General features: G+C 39.8%; 1 protein-coding gene across 9 annotated transcripts in view; it reads left to right on the top strand.

Moving 5' to 3' along the window:
- Positions 1-21,120, top strand: part of GOLGB1 (golgin B1) — an 88,855-nt gene extending 67,735 nt beyond the window's left edge. For 4 of the 9 annotated variants that reach the window (XM_053903423.1, XM_053903422.1, XM_019448519.2 and 1 more), the window contains 8 exons: positions 3,983-4,161; positions 10,879-11,044; positions 11,246-11,383; positions 16,992-17,135; positions 17,909-18,006; positions 18,482-18,616; positions 20,220-20,325; positions 20,608-21,120. In XM_053903423.1, the coding sequence (XP_053759398.1) occupies positions 3,983-4,161; positions 10,879-11,044; positions 11,246-11,383; positions 16,992-17,135; positions 17,909-18,006; positions 18,482-18,616; positions 20,220-20,325; positions 20,608-20,742 (1,101 nt within the window). In that variant the 3' untranslated portion in view covers positions 20,743-21,120. Of the gene's footprint in view, positions 1-2,805; positions 2,892-3,982; positions 4,162-10,878; positions 11,045-11,245; positions 11,384-16,991; positions 17,136-17,908; positions 18,007-18,481; positions 18,617-20,219; positions 20,326-20,607 lie in introns of those variants that run through there. The other 5 variants (XM_053903424.1, XR_008422462.1, XR_008422461.1 and 2 more) reach the window with 5 other exon arrangements.
- The last annotated feature ends 2,590 nt before the right edge of the window (positions 21,121-23,710 follow it).

Genomic DNA, 23,710 nt, shown 5'->3' with positions numbered 1-23,710 from the left:
AGAGCCCAACGCGGGGCTCAAACCCACAAACGGTGAGATCAGATCTGAAGTCGGACACCCAACCAACTGAGCCACCTAGGCTCCCTATTTTATAGGTTTAATTTAGCCATTCCTTGCTGTAACTGCATAGCAAAAGAATTTTGTCTAGTTTCCTAAAGGTACTTATACAAACAGCTAAAATGCAGTCCCAGACACACAGCTTCCTGATGATCTAGTCTATTCCAAGATTAATATTTAGAGTATCTGGATTAGAGGAGTGAATAAAGAATATATTTAGTGCATAAAAATGTTTTTGTTTTAAAACAAAAAAATGCTTTTCTTTTTTGTTTAAAAAATAAAGTTATATGCACATCTATGTCACTAAATTCTGCATATCACTCAGTTCTACGTGTTTGATTAGAAAAACAGCACTCCCAACTCTGATTCTCCTCCTCCCAAGACACTTTGCTTTCAACTGTCTTATTATTTTGGTGTTTTCTCGGTATCTAAATATCATGCTGGTAATGCATCTTGAGTTTTAATTCTTTGTATTAGCTATTGACTGTCTTTTATGCTAACGGGGATTTATTTAGGTCTCTTTCCTCTCTCTACTTCCATGGTACATATGCACATTTTCAGTATACAGCCCGTTTTCCATTCTACTGATGTAATTTGCATTCTGGTTAATTCGGTATTCAGTGTTTACATTTTTTAAAAAATTTTTTTTAACGTTTTATTTATTTTTGAGACAGGGAGAGACAGAGCATGAACAGGGGAAGGTCAGAGAGAGGGAGACACAGAATCTGAAACAGGCTCCAGGCTCTAAGTTGTCAGCACAGAGCCCGATGTGGGGCTCGAATTCACGGACCGCGAGATCATGACCTGAGCTGAAGTCGGCCACTTAACCGACTGAGCCACCCAGGCGCCCCAGTGTTTACATTTTTATGACTACAAATAAGAGCTGAGATATGTTACTTTTATTTTCCTCAGCATCTTTTTTCCCCCTTAGAGTTAATAGCTGTATTTTTGTTGTTGTTACTAGTTTTCTTTCTATTTATCAATATAATTTACCTCTAGGTTTACTGCCATTTATCCACATATCCTCTTAAGGTGTTTATTCCTATCAATTTTGCATTTATGAAGAAAATTCTGGAGTTTTTTTTCTCGCTCTTACATGAACCAGTTGCTGTGCACTCCTAGTTTTCATCCTAGGATATCTCCCTTCACCTGTTTCTTGTATTAGATCTCCTGTTTTTTGTATTCCAGGTCTTCCTTGTCTTGGTTTTGTGTCTTCATTTTGTTGGAAGAAATCATTTCCAACAAATGATTTGTTGGAAGCTCCCTAACAAAAGATACAGGGGAGGTAAATTTATTGAAAATGTCTTTTTATCTCTCATACTTGATTGATAGTTTGGCTGGCTATAGAATTCTAAGCTGAAAATAATTCCCCTTGTTGGAATTCCCATGTTGGAAGAAATCATTTCCAACAAATGATTTGTTGGTAGCTCCCTAAGAAAAGATACAGGGGAGGTAAATTTATTGAAGATGTCTTTTTATCTCTCATACTTGATTGATAGTTTGGCTGGCTATAGAATTCTAAGCTGAAAATAATTCCCCTTCAAAATTGTGAAGACATTGGTCTATTGCCTTTTATATTACAGTGTGGTTCAGGAGTCTAATGTTCTGATTGCTGATCCTTTATCTATAATCTATTTCTTTATCTCCTTTTTGTCTCTCTCATTTCTTTTTGGAAATGTATAGAGTTTTTAGTCATGTATTCTGAAATTTCATGATAATGTACTTTGATGTGGATCTATTTTTATTCATCATTTTCTCTAGTCCTTTAAATCCAAGAAGTCATACTCATCAATTTTGGGAGATTCTTTTGAATTCAGTTTTACCATTTTCCCCATCCTTTTTCTCTGTTGTCTTTTTTTCTGAAAAGCCTGTTATTTAGATGTAGGACCTTCTGGATTGGTTCTATAATTTTCCTTTCTATTCTTTTTGCTATACTTTGGGAAGGCTTTCTCACTTTTATCCTTAGAACCTTATATTGAGGTTTTCATTTTTATGATCATGTTCCTAATTTCTAAGTATTTCTTTTTTTTTTTCTTGTCACATAGATAGATGTTCTTAACTTATTTCTCCAAGAATAGGGGTGGTAATTTTGTTCTTTGATGTTTTCTTATAATGAATTTTTCTTTATTTTTTATTTCTGCTCTAATGTTTCTAATTTCCAATATTCTCTGTTAAATCTTCAAGTGTATTATATTCTTCCTCCTGCTAATCTCTTCTGAATTACTTTTCTTTTAGTTCTTTTCATCCCAGACTTAATGATATCCATTCTTCAGATGGGGGTTAATCCTTGAATTACTCTTCATGTTTAAGGGTAAGGTCTAAAAAGCTTGTGGATGGGGCTTACCAACTGTGAGGTTGGTGATTGCAGGGTGATCTTGCTGAACTTTTTGTGGGTAGTTCCCATGTTGTATCTTTAGTTCCTCTTGGGCTGGTCAGATTTTCTAGAGAAGACTTCTCATTTCCTGCATGGATGGTAAAGGCCTGGGTGCCAGCATTGTCCAAGCTGAGTAGGGGAAAGACTTCAAGCATTCAGAAGGCATACATTGACTCAATCACCCTTGTTTTAGAGCAGTCTTTTTACCTTCAGTTGTGCCTGGTATTTGATGGCCCAGAGACACTTCTTTTACCTTCTCCAAAGAATAACACTCTAGTTGTCTGTTAGAGTTAACAAAAGGTATGGAACTAAGAGGAGTATTTAGGGATGTAATTGTTTTTTAAGCAGCTTTCATCTAATTCTCCTTATTTCAGCCACCACCTTCTCCCTACCCCCATCACTATCTTTTCCAGAGGTACCTGGTGCTGTTAATTCCTGAGCCTTTTGAAGATTCTACAGAGTAAGTTCCATTGGTTCTTGGCTTTCCTTACTGCCAGCTTAAGATTTGGCTTTCCCAGATCTGTTAAGTCAGTTACCACTTATGCATCTGCTTTTCAGCTTCCAAAATTAATTTTGTTGTTGCTGACTCCTCTCTTGTTCTCCCTGTTCTTGTGTTTTATGCTTATAAAATGATGCCTTTATTGTACCTTTAATGATGTTTCTAAGAGTGGGTGAAAGAGACATGTGTTCAATGCACCCTTTTAGCCCAGATGTCCTGACATTATTTCTTACTACCAAGCTTTTAAAGAGTACTGGGGATAAATAATTTGAAGATATATCTGGAATGTAGGTAGAGAGTTTTGTTAATTAAAGGCAAGTCCACCATCATTATATGACCATCATCATTATTACCATCACCACCATAACCATCATCACTACCACCATTAATTTCGTCAGTTGATTCTCATAATCTAATGAGAAGTACTATAAGGAAGGTAAGGGAAATTTTATAGATAAGGGAAATTAAGGCTTAGAGGGTGTGAGGAATGTGCACAGGGTCACACAACCTATGTGGGCGGGATGTTGGACCCTCAAAGCCTAAGTACTCTTATTAATCCCTGGGCCTGGGCATCACTGCCTTCTTTTCATAGTCAACATTAGCTAAGCTAGAGTTAAGGTTGATATCCATGTAAGAAAGTTTAAAAGCCTAAGCAGGGCACAGGGCTAAATAGAAAGTCAGTCCATCTTTACATTTCTTGTTCTGGGGAGGTACCACCCATAAAGAAACTGTAGGTCCTCTAGGTCTGTCCTATGTCCAGGTTGTAGATCTAGAATCAACTGGGGACCTCAGGAGCAGGAGGCTGGGGTACAAGTTGCAGGAATGGTCAGGCCCTATAGCCTTGATGGCAGCTCTATGGGGTGATTCCCACCAGCCTGGCTGCCTATATTTCACCATTTTAGAGATTAATGTTGCAAATATATGTCAGTGAACCTGTTAGGTGCTGATAGTCTGTCGTGGTGTCTGACTGACTTAGCAGAGAGCTGCTGATGACTTACAGCTGGGTGAATGAGATGTGATGAATCACCCTGTTACTTTCCCTTTGGTTAAAGCTGAAGGAATTGAAGAATCTGCAGCAGCAATACTTACAGATTAACCAAGAAATCACTGAGTTACGTCCACTGAAGGCTCAACTTCAGGAGTATCAAGATAAGACAAAAAATTTTCAGATTATGCAAGAAGAGCTAAGGCAGGAAAATCTCTCCTGGCAACATGAGCTGCATCAGCTCAGGTATGATAATCCCTGCTTTTTGACTCTTTTTCTTTTAGTTTTCTTTTTTTTTTTTAGCTTTTTATTATAAAATATAGTTTTATAAGAAGTTACAAAAATAGTACAGAGAGCTCCTGTATACCTTTCACCCAGTTTCCTCTAATGGTAATATCTTACATTACTATAGTATACCCAAATTAGGAAATGACATGGGTGTGAGTCATAGACCTTTTTCAGATTTCATCAATTTTATGTTCACTTACATATGTATGTGTGTGGTATGTGTGCATAGTTCTGTGCAACTTTATCATATGTGTAAATAAATGTAATCATCACTGAAAATAGTCACTTCCTCGCCCTCCTATGCCAATATCCTACTCTGGCAACCACTAATCTGTTCTCCACCTCTATCATTTTGCCATTTTGAGAATTTTTTAAAAGTTTTTATTTAAATTCCAGTTAGTTAACATACATCATTTTAAGTGGAATCCTACGGTATGTAACCTTTTGAAATTAGCTTTATTCACATATCATAAATGCCTTTGAGGTCCATCAACATTGTTCGTGTATCAATAGTTCATTCTTTTTATTGATGAATAGTATTCCATGGTATGAATATACTGCTTTAACCATTCACACGTGAGTGTTGCTTCTCATTTTTATGTGTTATTAATAAAGCTGCTATAACCATTTGTGTATAGGTTTTTATGTGGAAAATAAGTTTTCATTTCTCTGAGATGTTTGTCCAGGAGTGCAAATGCTAGGTTGTATGGTAAGTGTCTGTTTAGTTTTTTAAGAAATTATAAAACTATATTCCAGAATGACTGTACTATTTTATATTCCTAGCAGCAATATATGAATGATCTAGTTTCAATATTGAATGCTGTATTCTTGTCAGCATTTGATATTGTGACTGTATCGTAGTTTTTTAGTAGATACGCCATGGTATCCCAGTGTGGTTTTAATTTGCATAATGGCTAATAATGTTGAAAATTTTTTTGTTGCTTGTTTGACATGCATATGTCCTTTTTAATGAAATGTTTGTTCATGTGTTCTGTCCATTTTTTATTTGGGTTGTTAATTTTTTTTTACTCTTGAGTTTTGAGCATTCTTTATATGTTCTAGGTACAAGTTCCTTATCAGATACGTGGCTTGCAAATATTTTCTCCTAGTCTGCAGCTTATCTTCTCATTCTTCTCAATGTCTTTTTAATTTTGATGAAATCCAATTTAATGATTATTTTTCTCTATTTGCAAATTCAGTAATTTCAGTTCTAGCTTCATATTCACTGATTCTTGATTTTTTTTCTTCATCACTTCTATTCTGTTGTTGAGCCCATTGAGTTATTAGCTTTTATTTTGGATATTATATTTTTAAGTTCTAAGATTTCTTTTCAGTCTTCTTTGTATCTTCTATTTCTTTGCTAAGGTTTTCTCTTTTTTTAAGTGAAGTATAATTGACATACAATGTTACATTAGTTTCAGCTGTACAACATAGTGATTCAACAATTATATAAATTATGCAGTGCTCACTGTGATAAGTGTAGTTACCATCTGTCACCATACAAAGTTATTACAATATTATTGATTATATTTCCTATGCTGAACTTTTCATTCCTGTGACTTATTTGTTTTATAACTGGTAGTTTCTGCCTCTTAATCCTCTCACCTATTTTGCCATCCCTCCTCCACCCCCTCTGCTCTGGCAATCACTGGTTTGTTCTCTGTATTTATGAGTCCATTTCTTTGTTTGTTGTTTTTCAGATTCCACATATAAGTGAAATCATATGGTGTTTGTCTCATTTTCTGTCTGACTTACTTCATTTAGCATAATACCCTCTAGGTCCATCCATGTTGTTGTGAATGACAAAATTTCCTTCTCTTTTTAGTTCAGTAATATTCCTGTGTGTGTGTGTGTGTGTGTGTGTGTGTGTGTGTGTGTGTGTATACCAGATCTTCTTTACCCATTCATCTGTCAGTGGACACTTGAGTTGCTTCTATATCTTTGCAGTTGTAAATAATGCTGCAGTAAACATAAGGATGCATATATCTTTTTGAATTAGTGTTTTGTTTACTTTTGGAAAATACCCAGAAGTGGAGTTACTGGGTTGTATGGTATTCTATTTTTAATTTGTTGAGGAACCTTCATACTGTTTCATATAGTGGCTGTACCAGTTTATATTCCCAGTAACAGTAATTGAAGTTTCCTTTTTCTCCACATCCTCACCAATACTTAACTATTTCTTGTCTTTATGATAATAGCCATTCTGACTGCTGTGAGGTGATACCTTATTGTGGTTTTGATTTGCCTTTCTCTGAAGATTATGATGCTGAGCATCTTTTCATGTGTCTGTTGCCCATCTGAATATTGTCTTTGGAGAAATGGGAAGCATTCTGTATTTTCATTTGTTTCCAGTGTGTTAGTAATTGCTTGTCTAAGCATTTTTGTGGTGGCTGCTTTAAAATCCTTATATAATTCTATACATTTAATTCAACATCTGTGTCATTTCAGTGTTGTAATCTGTTAATTTTCTTTTCTCAGACAAGTCATAACTTCCCTGGTTCTTAGTATGATGAGTGATTTTCAGTTGTATCTTGAACATTTTGGAGATGATATGACTCTCAATCTTACTTAAATTCTCTGCTTTAGTAGGCTTCCACTGCTAGATGGAGGGTGCAGCCCAGTGGGCTGTCTACTCAGCCTTCATTGTTACCCCAGGAGAAGAGGTGCCTTGATACTGCCAGGAAGAGACAGCTGCCCAGGTTCCCCATTTGTACTTCATTGACACTGCACTTGGTGGGGAGCAGTGCATCAGTATTGTTAGGTGAGAATACAAGTCCAAGGTCCATACATGGACTCCATTGATACCATTGGGGGTGGCAGGTTTTGGAGAGAGGCATTTCATTATCATTGGACAGTGGGGGAAAATATAGATTCCTCACTCAGCCCCTACTGACATTGCAGGAAGGTGGTTGAATAGGTAGACATCTACTCCTCTTGTTACCCCTGGTCCAGAAGTCCAAAGTCCAAACTTTCTGTTGACCTCTTCTGATACTACCTGCACAGGGACAGGGAACCTGTCTCTGATACTACCTCTGCTTTGTTACCTTGTTATGGGTAGAGGTAGATGTCTAGACCCCACATGTTGTTTACATTGACACTATAGTGGGGTGTAGGTGGGGGCAGTCAGAGTCACCTCTTTTCCACTGGGTAGTGGTGATAGTCCAGGGTACTTTGGCCTTTTCTGATACCACCCAGCAAGGAGGGTGAATTACACCTAGTTATCTCTAGGCAAAGATATAAGTCTGCTCTTTCCACTAGGATTTTGTTGATTTGGGGTGGAGGGAAGGTGCTGTGGTTTTTCCATGATGTTCACCTAGAATAGAGTGATTACTGTCTTTAATATTTGCCTCACTAGGCTTTTGGCAAGTGGTCTTTTGGCAAGTGGGAACAAACTTTACTTGGTACTCACTGGTGTTTCTAGATTGTTGGATCCTTCTTCACCCAGTTTGGGATATATAAAATTCAAAAAGAAAAACCAGCAAATTCAATGCTGTGTCATTTCTCATGTCCTGGGGTCCCTAGTTGGTCCAATTTCTTCTCTCCATGTTTCTGGGTCTTCCTGTGTTTGTTTTTATACATAATTCCCAGGGTTTTTATCTATACTTAGTGGGGGAAATAAGGAGATATGCATCCACTCCCTCTTGTCTGTATCCAGAAATCCAAGCCCTTTTCTTTTAAAGATGAATAATAGTGTTATATGGTACTATTAGAGCAGAAAAAAATATAATAAGAACTGTACTTCTGGCTGGTTTTTAAATTCAGTGTTTCTAACAAATTTGATCCAAAAAGAAAGGTAAAGAAGAAATGCTTAGCAGTATGTAAAAACAAATCCTGTTGTTGCAACCTCACTGTTGGAACTTTATTGCTGTTTCAAATCCAAAACTTTCAAAGTTTGGTACTAAAAGAAGAATCTCCGTGTTGGAAAGTACTGCTAATCATGCAGCACCTGTTTTGTCTCACCTGCTGCTATCGGCAAGTGAATACAGAGAATACAGGTGGAGTCTAGATTCCTATCCAACTTACAGAGGGGCTACCATCGTGGCAGTTAACAATATAATAAAAGTATTGTTGGAATGGCCCTAAGGCAGCTCTTAATGTGCAGACACAAAAGATTTGTTCCTTCACCGATCCTAGATAACATACATTTTGCTAACGTGGCATTTCAAAATAAACCTTAAGCCAGCTTTACAGAGCTTTGTAGAACTTGGTAATTTAAATTTTGCCCAGTAAAATTACATCTAAAAGGTTTTCATATTTAACATCTTATTGACTTTCTTGTAAGTGAACATATATATAACCTATTTCATGGAGTTGATAGCCTCTCCAAATAATAAAAGTACACATTTTTAACCAAATGATGATTGCAAAGGTAAAAAAATTGAATTTTTGCTCTCTGGGAACACAAATTTCTTCTGTTTATTCTTTCTGGAGTTGAATCTCAAGAGAAAAAATGAATTGCTCCGTTTCAGCTTTATCTCCCCCCACTCATTCCCTGCCCAGGGAATAGCTACCCTGAGTTTATTCTGTTAGAGTCTTTTAGAATCAGTGCATTATCAAGAGATCAGGATCTCGGTGTGTCTTTTTCCAAATGCATAGTAAAACTGACCTTTGAATTTAGGGATCTCCAAAGATGATTGGAACCATATGGGAGACATCAAGTTGATGCTCCCATATTATCTCCAGGTCACCTGGAACTACAAATATATTAAGTGTCCAGTTACCAGTATAAACTTAAGAGCTGCAAAGCTCTAAAGGCTTATTTTCTGTAGACACCTCTTCCCTTTTAAATTTCCTGAAAGGGCATCCTAAAAGGATACTTTCCTTATAGAGTTGAATCTTAGAGAAGAGAAAAAAATGATTTCTGGTCTGTTGATTTTTTTGCCCCCTCATTGTGTCCCCATGTACCTTTCTCTTAGCCTTTCTCTCTTGACCTTCCACAGTTGAGCAATTTTGAAGAAAAGTAAAATTATATCTCAAGTGAATGTGAGTAAATTGGGGGGAGGAAAGGAAGATATTTTACTTCACATTTAGAAGGAAGAAGAAAATGAAGACACAGGTTTGATTCCCTGACTTTAGGACCAGGTTTTTTTAGCTGAATATCTTCAGGGCTCTCTGTCGTTTGCTCTTGATATACTTGGGGGAAATTAGCTTTTCAAATATGAAAAGGCTGGAACATCTTGTTTAAACCTCTGTTAGCCTCAGGGTTGGCTTATTAGGAGAGCCTGGATTTATACCATGACCTTTCTCTTCCCCTTGTAGCTATTGGTTTGCTCATTCTGCTCTGGTTCCTGTGCTCTCTTACATAAGGGGTAAGTGAGGTATAACCCTGTAATGGCTGAGTTACGTGAATAATCGGCTTTGTTTCTTAGGCCCTATTCTCCTTTGAGCGTCTCTTTCCATGCCATCACCACCTTCCAGAAAAATGGCAGCTTGAAGCTTTTTATGGAAGATTATGGTCTTTCTTCTGCATTACGCTCTTAAATTGTTCTCTCTCATTTTTTCACAAATATCAAAGAAAGTGTTGAAAGTTCTTGTGCCTTTTACATATAGTGACCTTGTAATAAAATTTCATTTTAGTTTCTAAGTTTTGGCTCTGCCTATTTGAAAACATTTTGACTGTATTCCAACTCACTTCTTAGCAAAGCAGTATTATTTCATAACAGGTATTTGCCATTTAGAAAAGAAGGGACCATTGTACCTTTTTTCTAAAGTGAAAGACAAAAAAAAGTCAGATTCAATTCAAACAAAATCTTGTATTATTGGGACAAATAGAGACATGGGCATTATTTAAAGTGAAGAGACACTGAAGAAATTTGATTACAATTCTAATGAGTTCTTCTAGACAGTACAGAGAGAAGTAGAACTAAAGAATATGACAGAGATGCAGTTTTTGCTAGTACTACAAAAAATTAGCTGGGATCAGAAAGAAGCCTTCCTCTTGGCTAAGTTTAGGGAATAAAAATATCAGCAGCTCATATTTGTTGGGCGATTATGATGTGGCAGGCTCTGTGTCTGGTGCATGGCATACAGTGTCTCATTCAATCCTCAGAATAATCTTCAGGAATAGATATGTATTCCCATTTCACCAGTGAAACTCAGAGAGATTAAGAAACTTTACTCAGGGTCTGATGCCTAGTTTATGACAGAGCCAGCATTTGAACCCAGTTCCTACAAGACTCTACAGTTGTATTTTTGTCACTATAACATTAGACTGCATCTGGCACTACCTTTCCGAAGAGTTACAGTAGTTTCCCATTGCTTATAAAGTAAGCTTTATTTAGCATGCACTCAGTGCCCCACATGATCCAACCTCACTTCTCCATCCTCATTTCCTACCCTATCCACTTTACATGCTACTCCACTTCCAAATTCAGTGCGTGTGTGTGTGTGTGTGTGTGTGTGTGTGTGTGTGTGTGTTCATTTTTGTGCCTTTTGTTCAGTATGTTCCTGGAACCTGGAATGTTTTTCTATAAAATCATCCTTGGTCTTGCCAGTTGAAATTATTTTATTAGTTCAGCTTCATCATCTTGCTGTACAGTTCAATTTATAATATAAATTTCAATTGGTTACATATTTACTACATCTCTACAGCCCATGCTACTGTTTTGAATATGTAATTATTCATCCTTGTCTCACAAGTATTTTTTGCCTATGATCATTTCATGTGTTTTGTAGGGTGGAGAAGAGCTCCTGGGAAGCCCAGGAGAAGAGAATGAAGGAACAGTACCTTATGGCTATCTCAGATAAAGATCAGCAGCTCAGTCATCTGCAGAATCTTATAAGGGAATTGAGATCTCCTTCCTCCCATACTGAGGCCCTCAAAGTACAGTACCAAAGACAGGTGAGTAATTTCAGTGCTGATTGCTACTTAGAGATAACCACCACCCAGGAAGAATCAGCTTCCTGCAAGCCAAGTGCCCATCTACCACTCTTGGACAAGCTGTCTTGTGACCTCCTATGAAGTGGACAGAATTTACTGAGGGAAGGAATTAAGCATGAACAGCATTGGGAGGGAATTTCATCAGTGTTTGTATCCTGGCAGGCATCCCCAGAGACATTGGCATCCCTAGATGGATCACAAAATCTAGTTTATGAGACAGAACTTCTTAGGACTCAGCTCAATGACAGCTTAAAGGAAATTCACCAAAAGGAATTGAGAATTCAGCAACTAAACAGTAAGGTAAGTGTTTCCTACTAGACTAAAATTCAATTTCTTATTTCCATGACCAGAAGCAAGGTCGTAAGTAGGAACTGATTAAGCCTGGGTTTTAGCTATAGCATATCTTAGGGCGCAGAAGATTTACCTTTCTTGGAGCCTGGGTTGCTCCCCGCAAAGCACAGATACGGGACCATATCCACTTCCTCATCCTTGGAGTGTCCTTGGGAATGATTGGTGAAATCTATTCAATAAGAATAAAAAAAAAAAAAAAATCCAACTATTTTAGGAAGGCTTATTCCCCAGCATTCTCTCCCCATCTGTATCCCTTGTTAGTAATATTGAGGTAACTCCCCACAAATCCTCCAACACCTTCCTCTCTGTTTCCCATCAATGTGCAACAGGAAAATGTCTCCAGGAGGAAGCTTTTCAGATGTGATTAGATAGCAGGGATAGAGGTGAGAGGGCTGCTCTTTGTTCCACTCCATTTGTAGGCTTCTTCACTGGTGTCTAACATTCTGGAACTAAAGAAGCCAGATTTTCCCCCAAACCCCAGCCATGCCATTCTAGACACTCTAAGGAAGCATGCTGGAGTAGATAGGATGTATTTCTGTAGGGAAGAGCCACTTTGCCATCTGGTCCCTAGAGCCAATCTCGCCAAGGCAAGATTTTTTTTTTTTTTAAATGTTTTTTTAACGTTTATTCAGTTTTGAAAGAGAATGAGACAGAGCATGAACAGGGGAGGGGCAGAGAGAGAGAGGGAGACACAGAATCTGAAGCAGGCTCCAGGCTCCGAGCTGTCAGCACAGAGCCTGACGCGGGGCTAGAACCCACGAACTGTGAGATCATGACCTGAGCTGAAGTTGGACGCCCAATTGACCGAGCCACCCAGGTACCCCTCGCCAAGGCAAGATTATTCTTGGAAGAAAATTATTCTTGGAAGCCTTTTTACATCTGTGTCTTCTCTCCTCATTCATTCTCTGGCTTTTCTTCCTCCTTCACCTACCTCTCCTTCCCCACCTTCTTATGAATCATTATATTCCTGTTGCTTTCTGACTTCAAATATTCTCTGGTGGCAACTCCCTAGTTCTGACTTCTTCAGAGGAACCCAGCTAGGTAGTTTATGTTAGAACTAGAAGGGATTTAAGAGGTCATTTAGACTGTAGAGTACAAAGATTGGCTTTGAGGAAAGCTGTGAATGTCCAAAAAGTATATACAAAATGGTGTGTGTGTGTGTGTGTGTGTGTGTGTGTGTGTGTGTGTGTGTGTGTAAGTTTCTCATCATGAGAACTCATCAGTTCACCAAGGGATCTATGATCCAAAAATGGTAAAGATTGGTAAGCTGTATTATAGATGAGGAAACTAAGGCCCAGAGGTATTAAGTAATTTACCTAAAGTGTTAGGAGGAGGTCATTCTGAGATAAATATGATAATGTATGTGGAAAAGCACAGTACCTAGCTTATGTAGAAGGTAGTTATTAAATGTTAAATTCAACTAATTGACATCAAAGTATCAGATGCTGATAATGCTATTAACTTTGGCAGACAAATTTGCATTTTAAAAAATAGGTTTGTTGATCCAAATGAATAAAACTATAGGGCTTTTATTGGGGTAATTGTCTGGGAGTGGTTATTTTTTCTTATAAAGTAAGTTTATTAAATTTATTTATTTTGCAGGGGGCAGTGGTAGAGGGGCAGAGAGAGAGGGAGCGAGGGAGAGACAGAAACCCAAGCAGGCTCCACACTGTCAGTGCAGAGCTCGATGCAGGGCTCAAACTCACGAACCATGACCTGAGCTGAAGTCAAAAGTCAGATGTTCAACTGACTGAGCCACCCAGGTGCCCCTGTCTGGGTGTTTTCAAGGGGGCTCCAGAGCAGCTCCTATCCAGTTCCCCTTTTTTCCATAAACTAGATTCCATCTCAGCCTTGTTACATTTGCTGCCCTGAAAATCACTCTAAATCACTTTGAGCATTTGTCTTTCTAGGACAGTATTTTAAACTGCGATTCAGGGCTATTAGTAAATGATGAGGTCATTTTAGTGGGTAGCAACTAAAAAATTTTTAATGTAAACTTTTTTTTAATGTTTATTTTTGAGAGAGAGAGAGAGAGAGAGCGCGCGAGTGCACACGGGGGAGGGGCAGAGAGAGGGACAGAGGATCCGAAGCAGGCTCCATGCTGACAACAGCTAGCCCAGTGCAGGGCTTGAACTCCCTAACCAAAAGATCATGACCTGAGCTGAAGTCTGATGCTCAACCAACTGAGCCACCCAGGCGCCCCTAATGTTAATGTTTTATTGAGTAAAGATACAAAAAAGCATACAAACCATAAATTCAACATGGCATATTTTCACAAGGTGAAGACACCTGTATAGCCAGCACCCAGATCAACAATCAGAATATACCAGAACCCTAGAAATCCCTTGTGTCCTTTTCTGTTCATGACCACCCCCTTCTTAGAACTACAGGTGCATGGAATCATATCTTCTCTCTTATGTTGCTTCATTTATTTTGTGAGATTCATCCTGTTGTATATAGTGTGATTTTTCCTTCTCATACTGTACAGTATTGCATTGTAGGCTTATACCATGGTTTCTCTGTTCTGCTGTTTAAAGGACTTTTGGGTTTTTCCAGTTTAGGGCTATTAGAAGCAGTGCAAATAGTGTTTTGTAAAAAAACACAGTAAAAAAGATTGGAAATATGTATGTATTATGTAATATATATAATAAAGAACATATCTTGTTTTGGGAAACTTTAGCTTCAATTATATATATTTATGTCACTGGTTCTGGGTCATAATCACAGTTATGCTTTCTTTAACAACTTTATTGAGATATACTTCATCTACCACTTAAAGAATGAGAAGCACTACTTTGAGTCACTATCATTCTGGGTGAGAAAGAGTACTTCCTTTAGAAATCAACTGTAAAGTATCTCTGTCCCTAGTGTCATTCATTCATTCATCAAGCAAATAACTATTATTTGCCTTCTATGGGCCTGGCCGTATGTTAGGATACACAGTAGTCCCTCATGGAGCATATTATCTGATGAGTTTAGAGCCTCACTCTAGATGGGTCCCAGCTACCTAGGAGAATTTCTTCTTGGGCCCTAGGATGGAGCACAGTAGATGGGCTGTCAGCGTAGAATGGCTGCTCTCCAAGCCACTGCCCTAATTCTTTCCATGGATGCTCAGACTTTATGTATATAATTCTGCCAGCATGGTTGGATGTTTGTATATAATACAAACTTAAAAACATGAGAGGAATGATTATTGGTATAATGTAGTCTAGATCATTCCCTCCTGCATCTGTTTTTATAAGTATAGATATGATGAAGTACAATAGCTTATGAGCTAGAACAGAGGTCAGCAAATTCTGTCAAGGCCCAGATGGTAAATACTTTAGGTCTGTAGGCTATGCCGTCTCTGTTACCACTATTCAGCTCTGCAGTTGTGTCACAAAAGCAGCCGCAGGTGGCACATAAATAGAGTGGTCATGTTCCAATAAAACCTTATTTACAAAAAAAGGCAGTAGACCCTGGAACAAAGTTTGTCAATACCTGAGCTATAGGGATCTGTGTCTAATTCTAGAAAGAATAATGCAAACATTAGGAAAAGTGCTTTATATGAGGATGGCTGGCTAATAAGCAATTAGACTTTTTCAGTGAAGAGGGGTTTTGCTTCCAGTGAGTTTTACAAATCGAAGTTTTCTCCTTCAGATTTGTGAAGGAAAAATAAAGTGTTGTATTTTTCAATATTGAGAGGTGTTTGTTTGTTTGTTTTTGTACAGTTTGAGCTGTTCACTGTTGCCAGGAAAATTAATTTTTGTTTGTTAGGAGACTATAATACTCTGTCTCAGAACCCAGTAGTTATCATTGTACCCAGTAGTCATGTCTACCCCTGTCTTCAAATTAGTATTGCTTCTCAAACGTTTATATCCTTTTCTTTGCTCACTTGTCGTACTCCCCCCAAAAAACCATAACCTGGTTCACTTCCCTCGCTGAACCCGCAGATGGGATGCCATCATGTAGTAGGGAGACCTTAGACTTGGAATCAAGAACCATACTTGAGTCCTGGTCTGTCATCTATTAGCTACATGTTGTTGGGCATGTCACTGATCGTCTCTTGTTTGTTATTTATGAACGGGGACAGAAGTCATTCCTCTACCTCTCTCAAATCAGATGATACTTTAAAAAGTACTTTGTCGGGGTGCCTGGGTGACTCAGTCAGTTGAGTGTCCGACTTCGGCTCAGGTCATGATCTCATGGTTCCTGGGTTTAGGCCCTACATTGGGCTCTGTGCTGACAGCTTGGAGCCTGGAGCCTACTTCGGATTCTGTGTCTGCCTCTCTCTCTGCCCCTGCCCCCTTTGTGCTCTGTCTCTCAAAAAATAAATAGACATTAAAAAAATTAAATTTAAATTAAATAGATGAAAAATAAAATAGAAAATAAAAAAAAATAAAAATTACTTTGTAAACTTGCTTTTCAGAGGTAAGGTTATTTGTTGTGATTTTTATTTTGGCTATGCAAATATTTTTGTTATACCATGTGGATTTCTTATTCTAGTTTTCTGTGAGTATCAAATGTCCTTCCCATCCAGCCAGAGTATCTCTAGAAGAATTTATCTTCTCTTTGAACATTGAGTCCACTTTTTCACACAAGTACTAACTCAGAATAATTACAAAAGGAATACTCAGGGAAAGATTGAACATGTGTCCTGGTACACTGGTTTCCCTTCGCATAATGCATACAGTCCTATAGCAGGGACTTTGAAGAAGTATCTCTGATTGTTAATATTTCTGGGTATTAATCATAACTAAAACTTGAAACCTGACAAGCCTGCAAGTGAGGAATTAGAATTGTAGTTCCAGGGGATTGAATTCAAGTCATCGTAGGAGCTACAATGGGTAAATTTTTCATTCAATAGAAAAAATAATTTTCTGGTTTTTGACCTGGTAAAAACTGACGTGGGCTGCTCTGTCAGGTGGTGAACACCCCTGACACTGGACATGTTCAAGGAAAGACTGAATAACTACCTCTTAGGTAGTAAAGGAAGGTCCTGCTTTGAGTGACTGAAATATTTCCACCTGTGAGAGTCTGTGCTCCCAGTATAGTTTCTTACATGTACATAGAAATTTAGGATTTCTTCTGTGTCTCCCACCTACCACCCATGATAATTTCTTTTTCTACCTTCTTGACAACTTGTAACTCTCTGCAGCATTGAAAATCTGCCCAGTACTGTGGTTGTGTGAATTTTTAGGTGACAGCTCTATCTCTTATCGACTTATAAGGATTATAGTCATTTGTGAGTTATTTCATCTTGGACTCAACCTGCTATCTTTCTCCTTTACATACCTGCAATAGTTTGTACTATCAGATTGCTTGTGGGTTTCTGCTTTCTGGTTTCCCAGTCAATGTACTAGGCACCACAAATAGTTTCCTACCACTTCTCCAGAATTATTTTCCTTTTTCAGTTGAAAAATTCTGAGTTTTCTCAGTTTGAAGGAACACACAATGCTCTTGTTACTATTATTGAAATAAAGGTCTTGGATTAAAAAAAATTAGATCCTTGAAACTCCAAGAGTCTTCCTAAGCACTGCTTCTTGTGAAACAGTCCTTCCCCTCTCCACTGTTGCAGTTCTCTCAACTACTCGAAGAGAAAAATACCCTTTCAATACAGCTCAGCGATACCAGTCAGAGTCTTCGTGAGAACCAGCAGCACTACACTGACCTTTTTAATCACTGCGCAGTCTTGGAGAAGCAGGTCCAGGAGCTGCAAGCGGTGAGCTGGAAGGCGGCGAGAGGCTGGGAAAAGGGTTACAAAATTGAGTGCAAATGGGAAAGCATAAAGAGCAGCATGGGAGAGGCTGGTGCCTCAGGCTAAAGATTAATTAGGTGTGATGGAAGAGAGGAGAGCATTCGCTGAGATGGGAATAAGGCCTAGAAAAATTAAAGAGTGAAGGGATTAGAAGGACAAAGATCAGTGAGATGGTGGGAGAGAAATCAAAAAGTGAGTGGGAAACTGATGACTGAGGCTTTAACTCTGTCACTAAGACTGTGGATTTGGCTTCAAGAAATAAGAAAGCTGTAGGAAGATTTGGCCCTGAGAAACAAAATAGGTGGGGCTGGTGACACAGCCTAGCGGTATGTACTGTTGAAGCTGGGAGGTAGTGAGAATTAGCATGGAGATGAATAGGACAGGGAAGGAGGAGGTTTGCGAGTAGTCGAACAACGGAAGGATCAGAGTAGCTTTTGGAAAATCCATGAGCCTCCACTAGAAAAAAAGCAGATTTCAGCGGTAAGCCTTTAAAATTTTAAGAAGAGAGATTAAAAAATGATTATCTGGGAGAAAATCTAATCAAGAGTTTCAGGTAGGAGATTAATCTCTTAGAGCAGAAGATTCTCACTTCTGACTCTGTACTTGAAGAGAACGACAAGAGGAGTGTTTTTCTCCAGGGTGTCTCATTCTCTCTGGTGTTCAGTGAGTTCTCATTTTGCCCAAGCGGTTTCTTAAGTGCTTTCATCTCTGAATTACTAAACTTATTCTTCTTCTAGGGGCCACTGAATATAGATGTTGCTCCAGGAGCTCCCCAGGAAAAGAATGGAGCTCACAGGAAGAGTGATCCTGAGGAACTGAGGGAGCCACAGCTCAGGTAGGGGAGCAGCCCTCAACCCTGGTGCACACACTAGTGTACAGAAATGGACAGTCATCTAGATGGAACTGGAGCCCAGAGTATGGGTTTAATATGACTTCTTATCAGCCTCACCAGATTGGTGTGAGGATTAAATTGTACCAACTATAATAACAAATTTGTAAAGTTGAAAGTTTGTCAGGCAATGGGAGCACACCTGCGCGCACACACACACACACCACTAATCCTGTGGTATTCAAATGAAAGATATGCAGTCAATCTCTAAAATCTCTAAGGCATTCTCTGCAACTTATTTCAACAGCTACACTTTTAAAATGTTCTTTTTTTAAAAAAATCTTTTCCCCTTCCTATTTTTTGTTTGTATAAACATCTATACATTTTCCTGCTTTATAATCTTACGAAGGCTTTGAATCCCTTGTGTCAGCAACTATGTTCTGCACCTACTGATGCTGTTTGATGTCCTTTTATTTTGAAGCTTTTCTGAAGCCCAGCAGCAGCTGTGCAACACTAAACAAGAGATGAGCGAATTGCGGAAGCTGCTGGAAGAAGAACGAGACCAAAGAGTGGCTGCTGAGACTGCCCTTTCTGTGGCTGAGGAGCAGATCCGGCGGTAAAGGACTGAGGGAGATAACCTCTGTTCACTTCTCATCCTTTCTGATTACACTGGGTACACTTCAGTGGCCAGACTTGGGAATAATTAGGATCTAATCCCATCTTGAGATGGGTGCTGCAGTGAAGTTTGGGGTCAAGATAAGCTACGTTAGTCTAAGCTTAGCCCTTCCACAGTGTCCTCTTCGGCCCTGATGCAGAATGCAGATGTAGGCAGCTGATCAAGTGCAGCCCGCCTAGGCCCCACACTCTGCCATGTTAGAGCTTCTTTCACATGTACTGTGCAGTGTATGTGGAACTAAGCACACTTGTTATTTCTTTTTAAAGAAATTTATTTTGAGAAAGAGTGAGTGAGTGGGAGAGGAGCAGAGAGAGGGAGAGAGAGAATCCCAAGCAGGCTCTGCACTGCCAGCATGGAGCCCAATGCGGGGCCCCGAACCCACAAACCATGAGATCATGACCTGAGTTGAAATCAAGAGTTGGACGCTTAACAAACTGAGCCACCCACGCACCCCCAGTGGACTTGTTATTTAAAAGCAGCCAATGCTGTTTGGTTCACCAATATTTACAAACATTTCATTTTTCCTCGGCCTAGCCTACAGAAGTTGACATACTGACCTGCATAGTGCCAGACTTTGCTGTTCCAGGTCAGGGCTGTCCCTGAAAAGCTTATCATCTGGAGGAACAGACACAGAAGGTGTACTGTGCAGTCAGCCTGACTCTCAGAGGAAAACTGGCATGATGGAGCTAGACTGTACTCATTCAGTTTCTCCTTCCAAACTCACAAATCAGATTAAAATATTCTTTCTTTCCAGGAGAAAATTCGGTGACCTGCAATGAGAGGCCAGGAGTGTTAGACTAATGGACATCCCTTCATATGGAGGAGTGGAGAGTTCCATCCTCCCCACCATGATTAAAAAGTGCATACCTATAGGCAAATATTTGTTCAAATGTGCTATGTTACCGCAGCCCCTTTGATGCAGTTGATGTTTTTTGAGAAACCATTGAATGGAAAAAGGCAGCTTCTTCATTACATAGAGAAGTGCCAGTATTAAATCAGCAAAAAATGAAGAAGCAGTAGAGGCTGGCAGTTCAGTTTAATTCTAAGAACCTCACAAAAATCTTCCTTGGATGCTTTTGCCTAATTAGCCTTTGGTAAATGAAAAAACAATTTAATGAGTTTCTCTGGTGTATTGGAAAAAAAAATAAACAAAAAACAGACGTGAGGTTTAGAGACAAACCTGGGTTTTGAATTCTGGCTTGACCTGTTACTGGCTGTGCCACCATGGACAAGACAACATTAGTTTGAAGATAGTAACACCAACCTCTAACCTGAGGATTAAATATATGTACAGCACCCAGTCCAGCATCTGATACATAGTAGGCAATTATTAATTCCTGGTAGTTACCCTCACCGTTAACTGCTGCTGAAAGAAACCGATCTGCCTGCACACACACTGCTTGTGTAGGGACAGGAACTATAGTAGCAGCCTTTGCTGCCAGTCTGTCGTGCTACATCACACAGCAGGATGGCTGGGAAGACTTCACCTCATCAGCTGCTTGTGCTACAACCAAGCCATGTCTCTTTTTTTCCCTCAACACAGGTTGGAGCACAGTGAATGGGACTCTGCGCGGTCTCCTATCATTGGCTCCTGTGGCACTCAGGAACAGGCACTGTTGATAGATCTTACAAGCAGCAGCTGTCGAAGGGTAAGAAGGGGAGAAACTAAGGAGAGGGTACTAAGCTATCAGACAGGGCTGGCTGCATTGAGGGCAAGGAGTCAAGGAAAAGGAAGGTGGAAGTCCAGGCACTGAGTACCTGATGAATCTAAGACTAGAAGGGTATGGAAGGTTAGAGGAACCTAGTGGAGTTGGCCAAGTGACCCTGAAGGAGCTTTCTCTCAGGATACCTCTTTCCTGCAATGTTGGGAGAAGGGAAAGGGACATATCCCTGTAGGGCAAACCTCTCTGACTTTCCAATTTTTCTTTCAGACCCGGAGTGGTGCTGGATGGAAGCGGGTCCTGCGTTCACTCTGTCATTCCCGGACCCGAGTGCCACTGCTAGCAGCCATCTACTTTCTGATGGTTCACGTCCTACTCATTCTGTGTTTCACAGGCCATCTATAAACTGAGTTCTCACCTTTGTGACTACTCCCCTCAGAACTTGGAATTCCCTCATCTCTAACATCCAAACCATCAATTTTGCTAGTGGAACAGTCTTCCCACTTACAGGTCTTCTCTCCAACTCTCCACAGAAAGTGCCTGCACAAACAGAGGTGGATGTCAGCCCAGGGCAGAGCTGCAGGGACCAGCGGGTCTGCTTTCTTCTCCTGCCCGGGGTCGGAACACTTCTGCATAATCTGAGGAGGCCCCACAGTCGGTTGTTGAACCCGGTATTTGTTCAGATTTTGCAGGGCCCTGATTTTTTGTGGTCCTGTGAAGGATGATGAGGAATGTCTTTCAGCTTAGAAGATGGTTGTAATAAACCTAATAATCTGAAGTCTAGTATCATTTTGATTGATACTTTCTTTCCCTCAGTTACCTTATATTTTCTCCTGCTTCAGAGGGAAGGTGGACCTGCCATAAACAAAGTTTTGGGGAACAGTATCTCATAGAATAGCTGGTTAGGTCTCTTGCAAAATAGGGTGGGAACTGAAGAACTCCCCAGGGTTTCAGTTGACCAATCACAGGGTCAGACATAACTGGAGTTAGATTTGAGGTCCTGGACTATAGGGATAGAATCCTATGTGTGTGCCCTTGATCACATACTGAGGTATTAAATGGCTCGTGCCTTTCCTTTCATTGAAAGGAAGAATTGGCTATAGACAGGGGAGATCAGATTCTTGTCATTCCGATGTTGTCTGGATATGCCTTGAGTGTAGACCCTAAAGCAGTATACTAGGAGCTAATCCTAGGTGAGGCATTGACTCCCACCAGGGAGATCTGACTGGTCTGATGACCACTCCTAGCCTCTGGTTGTACGAAGCTACTCTGCTGTTGGTGATAGTTAGCCCTGTTTCTCAGCCCATAGTCATCTGCCCTCTGTGGTAACAGAGCTGAGGAAAGTGGAGGGCGAATATAGAGAAGACAAGATATCTAAGTCTAAGCCTGAGAATGGCAGCCAGGATTGAATTCCATTTGTGCCTGTTCCTTGCCTCCCCTTCCCCCACCCTTACCTGCTGGTTAGTTTCTCATTATGCACATGATGTGTTCCCTGCCTGCTCTCACCACCCAAAGAAGAGAGAAAACTGGTGGACTGATTGATCTGCTGTGATCCTTTGTTCTTTGGTGACCAAATCTTGGTCATGGCAACCCAGGAACTTTCCTGAACAATTGTAAAATAATAAAATTATTTTCAGAATCAAAACTGGTGGTGGTGTGTACATGTGTATGAATGTATGTAGACACAGGTGCTTATGTACATGTGCTTGCATGCTGGGCAAGGAAGGGTAGATAGGAGACAGAGGGTTGGGCAGCCAGGAGTGGATTCAGGGGTAGTAAGCTCTACCTGTTTAGGCTTCCTTCTCCTTGGCCAGCATCAGTAATGGCTGCATGTGTCATTCTGGCCTTAGCCTCTAGACTCCAGGGTGATGAAGCGGAGTGAGGAAATTCATTCTAGTGTTGAACCAAACAAACTGCGCCTTAGGGCCTGAGATTCATGCAGCTCATGCCTGGGCCTGAGAGAATACTTATCTGGGGTATAGTGAAAATATTAGGCCCTTAAGGATCCCTATGAATGGGAGTTGGGGGAAGAGAAATCTAAGAGGGTATAGCAGAATAAACATTACTATGTTACTGGTTTTTAAGTTTATTTATTTTGAAAGAGAGTAGGGGAGGAGCACAGAGGGAGAGAGAGAATCCCAAGCAGGCTGTATGCTGTTAGCATGAAGCCCTATGTGGGGCCCAAACTCCTAAACCGTGAGATCATGATCTGAACTGAAGTCAGACGCTTAATCAACAGAGCCACCCAGGCACCCCTACTATGTTATTTTTATATTAAGTTGCTGCTTAGGAAAAGCTAACTTACTTTATTAAAGTACAATGAGTGAATCAAACCAAGATTTTATGGTTTGAAAGTCCATGATATTTATTTGTGTGCTCCATCTCACTGTCTCATTAGAAATGAACTTGGGGGCAACCTGGGTGGCTCAGTCAGTTAAGTGACCGGTTCTTGATTTCGGCTCGGGTCATAATCCTATGGTTCGTGGGATAGAGCTAGAGTGCAGAGCCTACTTGGGATTCTCTCCCTCCCTCTGCCCCTCCTCTGCTCATGCTCACTTTCCCTCTCTCTCCCAAAATAAATAAACTTAAAAAAGAAGAAGAAGAAATGAACTTGAGACTTTGCTAAAGAGTGATAGGGTTAGAACTGTACCTGGATGGTGTGCCACAGTATTTGGTCTGATCATTCCCATTTTTGACACTGAATCAGGATCCCAAATGATCTAAAAGATCTTTTCCCCTTCTACAAATGATCTTTTCCTTGAAATGATTTTGGTGCTGCCATAATAAATAGGTCGTGAAGTAGGAGAGAGAAATACACTACCACCACCACCCACCAAACTGACATAGAATTCTTAAGAGTGACTAAAGTCTTATTATTTCTAATGCAGAAATCACCTCCACTATATCTTAGACCACTTTCATCTAGTCTCTGTTTGAGTCTGTTGGGAAGCTCAAACCTGAGCAAATCAGGTTAGAACTCCATATCATCAGGCTTAGGAGAGACTAGGTCAGATAACAGTAACAAACACCAATTTTTAGTAGCTAAAACAGCAAAGATTACTGTTTAGTCTAGTAGTGTTGTCATCATTCTCAGCTGGGGACCCAGGCTTCCAGAGGAGCCACTGGAGAACTGCACTTTGCCTTGGTGAGCAGTGGGCAGAAAAGCATGGCAAAGCTTGCACTGGTCTTAAAGTCTCCACCAGAAAGTGATGTATTTCACTTCTCACATTTAATTGGCCCAAATCAGTCACCTGAGCAAGTCTGGCTTCAAGAAGGAAAGGAAGGAAGGGCAGCAAATCTTGAACAGTAATACAAAATGCCACAAAAACCTTCCAACATCTGGTAGTAGCATCTAGTTCTTTCAGACTTTTTT

Source organism: Panthera pardus, unplaced genomic scaffold, assembly GCF_024362965.1.
Source record: "Panthera pardus isolate Hobbes unplaced genomic scaffold, ASM2436296v1 HiC_scaffold_16, whole genome shotgun sequence".
NCBI lineage: Eukaryota > Metazoa > Chordata > Mammalia > Carnivora > Felidae > Panthera > Panthera pardus.
The sequence above is the reverse complement of the archived record's forward strand: the minus strand, read 5'-3'. Positions and strand labels throughout refer to the sequence as shown.